The sequence below is a fragment of the Penicillium daleae genome, assembly GCF_028827525.1.
Source record: "Penicillium daleae strain IBT 16125 chromosome Unknown utg000009l_segment0_segment0, whole genome shotgun sequence".
Taxonomy (NCBI): Eukaryota; Fungi; Ascomycota; class Eurotiomycetes; order Eurotiales; family Aspergillaceae; genus Penicillium; species Penicillium daleae.
This window is the reverse complement of record NW_026623157.1, coordinates 2509749-2523127: the sequence shown is the minus strand read 5'-3', so window position 1 is coordinate 2523127 and position 13379 is coordinate 2509749. Positions and strand designations below refer to the sequence as shown.

General features: G+C 50.3%; 4 protein-coding genes across 4 annotated transcripts; 2 read left to right on the top strand and 2 right to left on the bottom strand.

Annotated features, from left to right (window-relative positions):
- Window positions 1-2824: 2824 nt before the first annotated feature.
- N7458_012064 (potassium channel family protein) lies at window positions 2825-4690 on the top strand (the record flags this gene model as incomplete). The annotated part of the gene is made up of 3 exons (XM_056915446.1): window positions 2825-2935; window positions 2990-3084; window positions 3139-4690. The coding sequence occupies 3 exons, from the start codon at window positions 2825-2827 to the stop codon at window positions 4688-4690; spliced, it is 1758 nt and encodes a 585-aa protein (XP_056760200.1).
- A 276-nt stretch (window positions 4691-4966) lies between these two features.
- Window positions 4967-5152, top strand: N7458_012063 (uncharacterized protein; the record flags this gene model as incomplete). The annotated part of the gene is made up of 1 exon (XM_056915445.1): window positions 4967-5152. One exon carries the CDS (start codon window positions 4967-4969, stop codon window positions 5150-5152), a length of 186 nt encoding a protein of 61 aa, XP_056760199.1.
- Window positions 5153-8631: 3479 nt separating this feature from the next.
- Window positions 8632-9363, bottom strand: N7458_012062 (exosome non-catalytic core subunit CSL4; the record flags this gene model as incomplete). Its single annotated transcript, XM_056915444.1, has 1 exon — window positions 8632-9363. The coding sequence occupies one exon, from the start codon at window positions 9361-9363 to the stop codon at window positions 8632-8634; it is 732 nt and encodes a 243-aa protein (XP_056760198.1).
- Window positions 9364-9928: 565 nt separating this feature from the next.
- Window positions 9929-12048, bottom strand: vac8 (protein anchor VAC8; the record flags this gene model as incomplete). The annotated part of the gene is made up of 6 exons (XM_056915443.1): window positions 9929-10260; window positions 10329-11078; window positions 11145-11390; window positions 11458-11571; window positions 11630-11750; window positions 11881-12048. 6 exons carry the CDS (start codon window positions 12046-12048, stop codon window positions 9929-9931), a joined length of 1731 nt encoding a protein of 576 aa, XP_056760197.1.
- Window positions 12049-13379: the final 1331 nt, after the last annotated feature.

The following is a 13379-nucleotide window of genomic DNA, read 5'->3' as shown; positions in this document are numbered from 1 at the left end:
ATTAATAAATATCAATGCGCGGTTAAGGAGATCAACGATTTCAAGTGCAAGGTTGAAGGATTGGGATTGATACTGAAAGGCCTTCACGATGCGCTAACGGATGCCGATAAGACCGATCCTCCGCTGTCGGGCAAGTTTAAAGTCGCTCTCCGTATGATCACGGACTGTGAAAGTGGCATTAAGGAACTGAGCTCAACTCTCTTAAAACTCCAAAATAGTTCTTTATATGTTTCGCAAGGAGTTTTCCCGGCGCTCAAGACTACCTCTAAACAGGCACTATATCCATTCCGACGTGACTCTTTAGTGGGCCATTTGAGTGTCCTCGAGGGGCTACAAGATAACCTTGATACTACGTTAGCTGTGTTGCAAGTGTATGTTGAACCTAGCCCTTTCCTAATATTTGCCGTACTTAACGATTCATAGTGCTTTGAACCTCGATAACAAGTTGATGCACCAGAATTTGGATGACTGGCTTAATTGATGCCTGTGCGGGGTTCGACTAGAAGCACCTGACTTTGATCATTCTCAGCCTCTACTAGGCGTTTGATATTCGTATGCTGGCTTAGTAAGGTGAGTGCATATCGAATTCACCCTGCCCCTAAGGTAACATCTTTCCCGTATCAAGTGTACAAACAGGCAAACTCAAGAGAATGGAGCAACCACAAGGCCCCCTTCCACCGGCCCTGTTCCGGTACGTGGATGTCAAGTTGTCCATGGCGTTATGCGATGGTCTTTGCCAAATTTTGTCTTAAAAGTCCCTGTCGCCTACAAACGAGCTTGCAGCGTCCTCCCATCGGCCCTGGTTCATATACTTTGCAGTACGACACTACTGAAAAGAAAGCCAACCAGGTTCCCCGTTGGACGAAGGAGGTGCTTCTCAATTCGTCAACTCTGCTCAAATATTTCTCTCTGCGCGGCATGACTCATGTCTGTCGTAGCCTCTTATGTGGGATTCCTATCCAGCCTTGGATAGATAGAAACTACTGCCTTTTGATTTTGATCAGAGGGTTCAGAATCGAATCCATAAAAAGAAGTTTTTTCGCCGGGTTGCTTGGTATCCTGGAGCCGGACCGCTTTGACGATGACGGAATAGCGCCCGTTCTTTGGAGCAATTTGATAATTACTTGATAGTCTCTCAATACGGCGGTATATAGAGTGTTGCGATAAAGCCCGCCCTATGCGTTACCGTCTGCTCTGTTTCTTAAAAGTAGTTATTAATCTCTTAGTGACCTCTTCCTAAGGCGGCCTAGAGAGCGTTGCCGTAGAGGCCGCCCTACGCGTTAACGTCCGCGTCCTAAAGGACACGGTGTCTACTGCCGCATTGCGAAATCTTTCTCTTGATCAAATGTACAAAAGCACATCTTTAGAAAGGCTTCATCCCTTTAGGTGAAGTATTTTCAGGAGGGTGAACTGCCCCCTAAAGCCGCTTAGAGCCCGAGAGCGTAAAGCGCCGACCCGCCCACGTGCGAACGCTGGGCGCTAGGTGAGCATCGCCATAGTATGGCTGTTGTATGTTTTTGGTTTTTGGTTTTATTTCAACTTCTCTACTCTTCAGCTCCTTTGGCCTCTTCACTGGAATGCCCTCAAGCGCCTCTGACCCCTGAAAGTAAGGGAATGCCCAAACTTAAGTGAACTTCGAGGCGATTTTAAGGAGAGAAGTTAGAAACGCGTTCAATAGCGTGTCGAGTCTGCTAGGAGGCTTAAGATAAGGTAAGAAGAGGAAAGTAGACACTGTCTCGCGAGCTAGGACGGTTAAGGCCGTGGACTTCGCCGAGGCGTCACAACGGTTTCGGAGTCGCGTGGTACGAGGGCAGCCTAACAATAGGAACGGCAATTAGGCCACGGTAGGCCTTGACGAGGCTCTTAAGTTCGCTTTGGGAAGACGGAGATATATAGTAGTTGAATCCTGAATATCGTTCGCGAAGTTGGTTTACCCAACTAGGCCAAAATACGAATCCGCACTTAGCCTAGTAGGCTGTGGTTTATAATCCAACTCCCGAGGCCGAGGGGTCAGGATAAATGATTTCACACACACACACATATACTGTAGTAAACCCCTGACTCGTTCCTCGTTTCAGGGCACTACTCCCTTTAAGGCTTGCATAATCGGTCAGCACAAAGGCAACAGGTTACACGTCGAACTTAAAAGAAAAACCCTGATGGAGGTTCCTCCCTCCCTTGGCCTTGGCCTTGGCCTCGATCGTTTGGCTGCAGGACCAGCGATTGTTCCTGCTTGCAGGATGTTGCAGGACGCAGAGGGTCTTCTGGCTTCTTCCTTCTGTTTCTTCTAGATTGCTTTGTTCGATGGCCTATATAGGCCGTCTCCTGTCTTCTTCTTCTTCTTATTCTCTAGATAGAGATTGATGAGTGCTTTCCCTGCTTCCTTCCTGGCTTCCTTTGCGTAGCGGCGATTTTCGCCGTCAAACCCTTTGGACATTTTGCTTTCGATTTTTTGAAGTCGCATCGTTCAGTTGGAGCTATTTGTTTCCCTTTCTCAGTTATCTATCTGACCCTCCGAGGCTAACAGATGCTCCCAACAGCACTCTTCTTGATCCTTCCAGAACCTATGGCCTTGATTCTACCCCTCATGCGAGTTCACAGGAATATCTACCTGGTGAATTTATTAGGATATACTTTTGGTTTTTCTGCATTCCTGTAATCCCGTGACCCGGTACAGCATGGACAAGGACGGATAACATTAATCGCCCCACTCAGATACAGTAAGATCATCCGCTCTTGACTGTCCGTCCCATGGAACCTACCCTCATGATGAGTCCATCAAGCTACCACCCTTTTTCTTTTCTACTAACATCATCCGCCCAGTATGGCCCCCTGGAAACCGATAATAGGAAGTGGTGAGCACAGTGACGCTAAGAGCCAGCGTAAGGATCCTCGACGGCGATGGCTCTTTGTCACTGGGCTCCCCGTCACTGCGGTAAGTTCTATAGAGCAACGGGAGTTAATTTTCCTGGAGCCTGATTCAGAACAGGGCACGCTGTGTGTTATGGCAATTATGTTCAACATCTGTGCGCTTTCAAGCGGGTGGGTCAATATCGATGACCGGCACGTTTCCCTCTCAACGTGGTGAGTTTGTCTAGACCTGGACACACTAGGGGCAGCTTGATACATATACCACAGGATGGTCGTCTTACAAGCCGTATCGCTCACTATTGCGGTCTCCGGATATATCGCCTACCTGGTACTGATGCGGCGTTATGATGGAGGAGTCGCTGTCTTCTGGATTAGCGTCCTGGGCTGGCTCATAGCTGCTGCACTCCTGTTTAGCATCGTCGGCGTTGCCGTGCAGCGACACCGCTACCTACCGCCCCAATCCCGGCCAGAATATACTCAGGCCTTCTATTATGGCGTCTTTGCTGCGGGGCTATATGCGCTAGTGGCACTCCTGCTGGCGGTGTATGTGGTGGGTGAGCCCCGGATCCAGCTCAGCCGCCGGAATCGCCGTCGTGTACAGCGGATGAATATCATCCTGCGGTCTCTCTGGTTAGCGACTGTGTTGCTCGTCGGAGCTGCCATCTACCGTGCAGTGGAAGGCTGGTCGTTGCTGGATGCGTTGTATTTCGCCGACTTCACCATCCTCACCATTGGCATCGGCAATCTTGTTCCCCACACCAACCTAGGCCGCAGCTTACTATTTCCCTATGCCACTGCCGGTATTATTACGCTAGGCCTGATGGTTAGTGCCGTGCTGTCATTCACCCGCGACATGCGTGACATGAAGCTGCACCTGCAGATGGCCCAGATGCGCGATCACTGGGGGAAGAGCGCGCCCTCCGAGGACCACGAGCTTCCTTTGCCCCGGGCCTCGCAGGTGCGCGAGATGCATCACATCAAGTCCCAGTTCCGTAACAGTATATACCGGAAAGAGCTGATCTTCTTCCTGCTCGCCTGGCTGGTGCTTTGGTTTCTCAGTGCAGTGGTGTTCCGTGCCTCCGAGCAGCAGCAGGGCTGGTCCTACTTTCTCGCCCTCTATTTTACCTATACCTCGCTCACCACTATCGGATACGGCGACTTATATCCCACCAGCAGTCTAGGTAAGGTCTTTTTTGTCTTTTGGTCGCTGCTCGCTTTGCCGATCCTCACGAATCTTGTAATGGCCATGGGCGAATTCCTACACCACGTCCTGGTCTTCTGTTCCACCGCCCTTTGGAAACATATCGTCGCCGCCGCCTCTGTGGTGTACAGGCCCTGCCTTCAATTCTCCCATAGGGAACAAAATCGTCGTATTTCCCGTCAGCTACATGTACAGAACACCCACTCGATTCCATCGCTGCCCGGCCACGATATGGAGAGTGCGGCTAGACCAACGCTCTCTGCCTCCCAATCTACCAAAGGCGACGGGGTACCGCAGAGCCTGCTCCGCCTCCTGATCGTTGAGGAGATGGCATGGCTAGCTTCCATACTTCGCGATAGTCGGTGCACTGAAGACCTTGGGGTTACCTGGTCTCGGATTGTCCCGCTGCTGCATTCGGGCGAGCAGGATATTGGCCCTCTCGACCCCGCCTGGCTCATGACGTCGTCACCAGCGTCACATCATCATCATCATGAACAGATGATAAGGAGCTTCCTCGATCGCCACCATTACGTGGAGGACAGAAACACGGAGGTTGTCTGGATGCTAACGTTTTTGATCAATAAGCTGCGTGCCGACTTGGAAACTGATGGACCGTAAGGAGAGCTGGAGGTACCCCTAGGACATTGATCTCGCAAGAACGACATTGTGGGTTTAGCTTGCTTAACTAGTAAGTTTATTAATTGTTAGTACAGTTCGTGAGAGAAATCTAGTAAATAAAATCTGTTATCCACTATCTAGTTCAATCGATCGAGATATTTATACAGGGTTTTCTATCAGGCAGAAGAAACCCCACGTGGTAGATGTATCGCGTGGCCTGTCATAACTTCCCCCCTCTTCTCCCTTGAATCCAGGAACCCATCCTGTTCATCCACCATGTCCGGCGCGATACCGAAAAGTCACCACCTCTACAATCACTCGATTTCTGTTGGCATATTTGCCTTGCCGATTGAGATTCGCTACGACATCTTCAAACGGGTGCTTGCCGTGCTTGACCCTTTGTGTTTCCCAGGATCCAGACAATCCAGTGGTGTCGTTCTTGCGAACAAGCATCGTGCATGAATTGCCTTATTTTACCCTAGTCAACAAATAACATTGAGACTAGGGCTGTCCTGTACGGCGTAAATCGTTTCAGGATTGAAGAATGGGAAGTAGCAGGATACCAAAGCAACAATCTGAAGTCCTTTATAAACGGGATTAGGGATGTTAGTGCACGTTTCCTATCCCACTTACAATTCATCTTTCTGGCCACAGAAATGGAAGACGGTCAATAAGGAAAGTCAGGATCAAGGAAGAAGCCACGCAAGTCTGCAGCTTCTTCAGAATAAGCGCACCGGTCTACACACATTGAAAACGCTCGGTTACAATAAAAGCTCCAGCTATTTGATTGCAATGGGCGGGGAGCGTACTGATGTATTACGAGCTCAGAAGCATCGATTCTCTGAACAATTCATTACTAGGGTGTGCAGCGGATCTGTTGCACTCTCAGTCAGACAACTCCTGGAAGATATTGGTTGGATTGTCTTGATCGGCGCAATATAGACTGCCTGGCGCGGCTGAACTAACAAATGAGTGTCGGATTCCTGGCTAACAATGAACAATCAACAATCAATATTAGCAGAACAAATTCCCGAGTGGGCTATAGCCTGGGGGGACCGGGCCATCCTTCTACGACCTCTTCACAGGATAAGGCCTAAAATCTCCCACTGCATGGCCCCACGCCCTATGTCGCACAACTTCCTCTCCCATGGCTGTTTATATAGCTATTTCGCAATAAACGGCCGTGCAAGTCATGTAGTCATAAATCGGTCCTTGAGTGGCATGACCTCACAAGCTTATTAAATTGACTCTTCTTAGGTTCTTGCCGAGTCATGTAATCCCCTAGTCTGTCATTTCGTGGATCGGTGGTCTTGTGCTAGCATCTAGTATCCCGGCTGATGGTGTACGTATATTGAGGGAGTGTTATAGAGTCTCTATATGCCGAGGCTGATAGGAATCGTGCTGTACCAATTGTCTCTAGTTCCTTAGGTGGGCTTTGATGTGCCGGTCCTATCAATGCCCCTGCTTTGTACACTACCTCTTTGGACGCCACAACTCTTAGCTGACTCAAGCTTGTGCCGTCACGATACTTCTCCTTAATCTGTCCTTTCTTAGCAAGATTGCGCTCTGAATGTTGATACACAGTCATCGCAGTATAAAAAGATTTTCTTCGATGGGCGGACGCCCTCAAAAATGGCTCGAATACAATCGAACGAATAACAGGCTCTGATCCAAGTCTTTTCGCCAATTCTCACCCAAAGTTGGCCCTCACAGATGAATTATTAGTATGACGCCGAGTGCCATTTTAAACGCCTTGAGAGAGCCGCCTCCCGCGCTGTTACCTACCGCAACAAGTCAGTTGCCCTTAGCCAAAACACCCCACAAGCCACAGTCTCCAGTCATGAATCCAGTCCGCTAAGCCGCTCACGACGGCGGGCCGAGCTCCCAAAGGTAGAGACGCGGGATAATATAAGCATTGTTGTAAAATCCGACACTATTAGTAGTGCCTAAGACACAAGGTACGTGAAAATGCTCAAAGATGAAGCCTAAATAGAAACAGGGTACAATATTAAGGTCAGCGCGGCCAACTAGGCTTTACTGGCAGGGTATCTCGTCATACATGGCACATTTACGTCACTTCAAAAGTTTTGCTAGGTTAAGAAAGCCCTAAACAACGACGAGGCAGGCTAGATCGTGATGTATATTGTACAGAACCCGCCGTTGCTCGCTTTTTCCTGCATTTTCTCTATAGGTGCAATCATGGCAATATACTTCTTGATACGAGTTCGTAAAATCCGAAGCTGCTACACATTGCCTATCAATAAACTTTTATGTAAGTGGATTAGCAATGCAACTTAATGAAACCACCCCTGCTTAACATAACAAGGCCAGCTATCCTTAATACGGGCGGTGGGGTTGCTTGCAACACTCATCAACGTTTACGCGTCCCGTGACGGTCACTGCTCAGTGACGGAAATTATCACCACGATTATCACCGGTCATATTTTTTTTGTTATTATTGCCTTCGACTTGAAGCAAGAGGGAAACGACAGAGGGATAGGAGTGATGTGGAAGGGAAGTGGAAAAGGGTGAGGGCAACGGGCGGCAACTGGCTGAAAGGCAAGGACATGCATAGTGTCTGCTCCCGCATCGCGAAATCTTTCCCTTGATCAAAATGTACAAAGGCACCTTTTTGGGGTAGATTTCTTTTTCAACGTCAATTGGATGTTTTTGAAAGACTCCCTCCGGATGAAGCTTAAAGTAAAGAGGTTCGAACAGCGGAGAACCGTCGTCTGCAGTGCCCACTTGTCGCGCTTCGACGTTAAAAGCCTGTGAGTATGAGGGCGAGAGTAAGGTAGATTGGCAATTTTCAATTTGCCAATGAATATTTTGTAGTCTTTCCCCTGCTGCTTCAGTATCCATCTCTGCGGCGGGTATTCAGAAAGCATATGAAACGCAGTCGAGGAGATGGCGATTAGATAAAGTTGACGAGCTGCAGTTGAAAGGACAAGCTCTGAGTACAGCCCAGAATAGGGCAGCGGGAAGAAGTAAAAAAGTTTTAACAATACCAAATCGAGTAGGGTACAGTTATAGGTCATTAGTTCGTAATTTTGTTGAAGTACCAGGATTGGCTTAGCGTATCAATAAATTGGATATAGATGAAGTGAACATACAAAGTGGTCAAAAATACATATAGTTTCTTTAGAACAGCGTGATTAGGTATAACAAGTATTTAGCTACGACGTCTTTAAGTATTAGATACTCTCTATAGATAAAAGCTACTACTGTGAATAGCGTGCTAAATGTAACCCTCGGATCTCCATCCTGGAATAGAAAGTTCAAACAGAAAAGACGAGTTCAAAGGTTTCGCAGAAAATGAGAGTTTCCCACGTGATTTTCGAAAAATCCATCAATCTGCCTCCATTGACAAACACAGTCCGACATGGATGAAGTCTCGACCGTGTATACTAAGGAGGGTAGTGGGTAAGTGGCAGATAGCTCTACGATTGAAGATAATACCTATGTGGACCGCAGCTGAGAAAACTGGGGGTTGAAGAAGGTAATCATGTGGCTTTTTCATTCGTTTAGTAGGTATCTCATAAATGCTGTGAATTCGTGAGAGTGGGATTTATGAACCCGGCACAGCAGGAGTGGGACATGGGAGTCTCGTGCTTCCCGCATTGTATGTCAACTGGCGCTGTGCTGTTGGAGGGAGGAAACTGTGTTTCCTCGGGCATGGCGTGGTCGATCTGGTAGGACTTGGAGCGAGCCACCTAAGGTAAAGGTGGTTACTGCAGTCGGTAGGCTTTGATGAACCAACGTCAACGGGGCATGTGGTGCAACTGGTATGCAGTAACTCTCATGGAGGATTTCTGCCTCGCTGGGCCAGAACGAGGCTTGCAGGTCCTGAATATGCCCAGAAAGCATTCAAGACACAGCCTCAAGACACAAATCATTCAGGTAGAGCTTCGTGGGAAGCCAAACGCGGGCGCGTCCACCCTTCAATAAGGCCTGGCAACCTTCCTCTGCTCTCCCGCCCCCGTAACAGGATCCCTCATCTCCTTCCAACTAATAGGGAACATCATATTACCCGCCTCACTCCGCGCCATAACAACGCCAAGATCATTCCGCGCCGTAGTCAAATAATAAAAGCTCTGATCACCGAGCGAAAGAACCGAGCCCCTCACAATATCGCCAACACGGAACATCTCATCCATAACGACGCGGTCCTTCTCCACAGCGCGAACATCCTCTTTCCGAATCAGCGCTTGGAACCGCAACTCATCCGTGCTGCTGTGGTTCTCTGGGTTCGCGGCGGTCGTGAGGATAGATGCGACGTTGTCGTTGTCGGAGGCTAGCTTTGAGGGGTCGGAGGTAGTTGCGGAGGTTTCGTCGAGGACGACGAGGATGGAGACAGTGGCTTGGCGCTTTTGGACGCGGGTTACTCGGGCGAGGACGATGGAGTCGACGGCGGGCAGGGTGTTGTAGCGCGGCTTTTGCTTGATGGGGGCAGATGAAGCTGGAGATATTTGAGGTGTACCTGACAGGATCCTTGAGACCCGGAGTGTAGCTTTGGTTTGTGTCTTGGATTGTGCGGGATCCACGACGACGGGGCCGGCGATGGAAGCGTAGATATTGGATTGTTGGACGTGGGTGCCAGGACCGGCAGAGTATGCGACAATGGAGCCCAGGCGTTGCCCAGGAATGGCCACAGGTGGTAGAGAGGTAGCCATGGTGTTATTAGCCCTTCAAGGCAGGCAATGGCAGACCTATTTGTATTGCAGAGATCGTTGGAGCGGAGGAGGTTTTTTTTGTTCGGGGAGCTTTCTGCGGAATCATCTGGAATCGGCGCTACTATTTTCCGGGAAGTAGGGTAGCACCACCTGTTGTATATCCTCGCTAGGTCTGAATCCTAACTATTCTAGCTAATTAAAATTCATGGTTGGTGTGCACAGCGGACTGATTAATCATGACAAAGCCCCATATCTAGCATGAATACACGGTGTATGCGTAAAGACAAGGAAGAGACAGCAGCACCGACCCAAAAAAAAACCATGGACTAGGACATGGAAGAAAGCGGGAAAAAAGGAAGAATCACGTAAAATGGAAATGGAAAAGGTTCAGACTACGCCAAATGCCCGGTGACGAAAAGAATGCTGAATTCGGCGAATCCAATGCCCAGATGAACACCCAAGAAATTTGAAAAGAGAGGAAGTAGGCGGAGGTAATGGCGGCGAAGGAAAAGGTCCGAAAAGGGTTAATTATCGCACGCGTGAAAGAAAAGAATCATTGATAGCCTTAGGCCTCAACCAAAGTCTGCTTAGGACCAGTCCCGAGCAGCTCTAAGCAGCGCCGAGCAAGGGCAATTACCTCCCCTTCGCCGTCATCTGCATCTTCCTCGTCGGACTCGATGTTCTTGTCGGAAATGGCCTTGACCACCTGCACCACGTCCTCTGATTTGGAGATGTACCCAATGAGTTTCTGATCTTCAGACTCAAGGAGCTGGAGAAGGGTCCAAATCGCAATGTGCTGGAATGTAGGATCTCCGCTGGCGAGGAATCGTTGAAGGTAGCCGTGGATTCCTCCATTCGGATCGGCCCAGTCACGGACGAAGATTGAGTAGTCGCCAACTAGTGTGCCGTTAGAGTCAATCCTAAATATGGAAATGAGGAACTGTAAAACACGAAAAGAAACTTACCCTTGGAGGAAAGATTGCCAAGGGCAGCCGCACTGTTCCCTTGCACTTCGATACTCTCCGAGTTTGTCAGAGGAATCAAAACGTCAAACACGCCGAGGTTGAGAAGATGAGGCTTGAGCTCATCGCTGAGGGCCAGCACAGCGATCGCGGCGGTCATTTCGGATTGAACCGTCAGCGGGACGCGAAGAACGAGGTCCTTGCATTTCTGAACCGCTCCAGCCTGCAGAACCAGCTCCTTGTTGCGATCCGAGCTAGCGGCAAGGTTGCGGAGGGTGGAGATGGCATGGCATTGGATTTCTTCGTTGTCGGTTGAGCCCAGAAGGTCCACCAGAGGCTTCAGGAAGCCAGCTTCGATGATCGGAGACTCGTTCAGTGGATGGATGGAGATGTTGCGGATACACGCCACGGCGGAAAGAATGAGAGGGAGGTAAGATGATTGCAGAAGTCGTAGTAGTGGAGAAAGACCTTTTGCCCGAACAATCTCCAACTGGTACTTCTCGTCGGAGGCAAGATTGCGGAGAGCGAGTGCTGCTTGACACTGGACTTTGGGAGTGGAGGAGTCCATAAGATGAACCAGGGACTGTACCAGGCGCGACTCGGTCTGGGCCAGACGTTTACGGTTGGTCGAGTCCACAGCGATGTTGCTGAGGGCCGTTGTACAGTAGTATTGGACGTCGACATCGGGGGATGAAAGGAGATGAACCAAGACGGGGATGGCGCCGGCGTTGACAAGCTGTTGGCGATTATCATCTATTACCTCGAGTTAGCGACTACTCCTCCAAGGCTTCCTCGCAGCCCAAGGCATTTGGTATGTACCAGAATGAGTCATGTTAAGCAATGCGCCGGTCGCATTGCGCTGTACACGCATATCCTTCGACTTGGCCAGGCGGATCAGAGGACCCAACGCTCCCGACCGAGCGATCTTGGCCTTGTTCTCCTCGTGGGTTGCCAGGTTAGTGATACAACCGACGGCGTTACACTGCACTTCAACATTGGGCGACATCATTTGGCGGATCAGAGGGGCCAGCCCTCCGAGAGCGACGATCAAGACTTTGTTCTCAGCTGAGGTTTGGGGGTCAGCAATCAAAGAAGAAAATGTAGATCCTCAGACCAGGGAGCCGCCGCTTACCATTGACCGCGAGATTGCCCAGCGCGGCACTGGCAGCTCGCTGGACTTCTATATCCGAGCTCTGGAGCAGGAACAGGATGGGTTCGAGGGTGTCCCGATCGACTTCGCGCACATCTACAGGTTCAGGGTTAGGTTTGGCATCGTCGTGGGCGTCCCATCTTCTTCAACGCACCTCGTTCGGTGATCTCGGCAAAGGTCAAGCTAGCGCTTCGCTGGAGATCGACATTATCGGAATATACAAGGGTACTCAGGGCTTGTAGGGGTTCTCCGGCGAAGAAATCGGTTTCGGCGCGCTGTAAACAGAGAGATAGGGGGGTATGGTTAGCAATGTGTTATCGCGTTTTGCACGGGTCGCGGGCATCGCCGATCGGGGGGTTGTGATGGGGTCGGGACCCTGAGCGATAGAGATGAGTTGCGACGTACGTTCTCGAGATAACCCAACAGATCCGACACAGCTTCTCGTTCATTGTCGGCAAGGGTGGTTTCGTAGATGCCATCTCGGGAACGACCTCCACCCAGGCAGGCCGTGATATGACACCATCGGTCGACCGCCGACAGGCACGACAGACAGGTGGTGACGATTCCACTCATGCCGTCCTCAACAGGGCCGCATCAGGGCCGCAAAGGCGATTGGATCGAAGCTGACGGGGAGGAAGGAGGAGGAGGGCGCGATTCAAATTTCTGTGGGGAGCGACTCAGGGTGGTCGAGAGGAGGAGGCTGGACGGCAGAGGCTGGAGGCCGTTGCGTGAACCCGGGTCAAGTCAAGCTTCGGGGATGGGAACACAAACTGGCGGCGCGTGATCGAAAAGAGGGTCCCGCGAGAGCCGTTGGACTCAGGATCTCCAGGTGAAGACAGGGCCCTTAACAAAGTCAAGATAAGGGAAAGGTGATCCGCAAGGGGGGGGGGGAAGGAAGTGAAGATAGTGGAGGGAGGTGAAACGAGGTTGCAGGCGCGCGAGCTCACTAAACCGATGACTAGCAACTAGTCCAGCAACTCAGGAGTTACCTAGCTTAAGCAGTCATGTCGGGTTAGAATGGTCTCTTACAACATCACTGATTCTTCGATTTACCAAAAATGACTATGGATAATAAGATCTCTTCGTCATTCTTGCTTTTTCTCCTTCTTTCCACTATCGATCTTGTTGATGTTGTCTTGAGCATGAGTTGTGGGCTCTCTCTCTCCTGTCAAGCTCCCGCAGAACATCCCCTCATACATCATCCCGAGAGCTACGACCAATCCGCATGTACCGACTCGAGGATGACGAAGATCGGAAGGCGGAGGGCATAGGTATTGAACTCGCCTATATGCTGATCACTAAGCTTACCAGAATATCTCCAACCAGATGATGAGAATGGCACATCCCCTGGTGTAACTCTAGCCAACTCCATCGATCTATATATTTTGGATCCTATTTGTCTCCGGATCTATCCATCGTTCTCTCCACATTTCCCACTCTGCTTCCTTCCCTCGTTCATCCAGCCATCTCTGTCCCCTCCTCCCAGTCTTTCTCCCTCGTTGCCTCCTTTTCCCTCTTTGCCTCTTTTCCGCTTTCTCAGTAGGGTCCGTGCAGCCCGGATCCAATGTGGTGGGATCTTCTCTCCTCGCCCTTGTGATTCCTTCCCAGTGACGCAGCTGATCACCGGGACGGATGATCCGCGCGCGTGAAGAGGAAGACTTGGGGGGGGGGGGAAGATTTGGACTCGAGTCCGGTCGGGGAGGAGACTGGCACAGACTAAAAGGCATTTGCCGTCTTGCAAAGCATCACATGGAAGAGAGTAACTCCCAGAACTGAACTGCAGGGCGCGGGGCCAAGCTCCAGAGGCGGGGAGCTGGGATCCTAGGGGACTACTACTACTCCGTCCAGTCCTTACGGAGTACGGAGTACAGGTCGAGGAAAACGTCGATCCGTGCGAAGCTAGT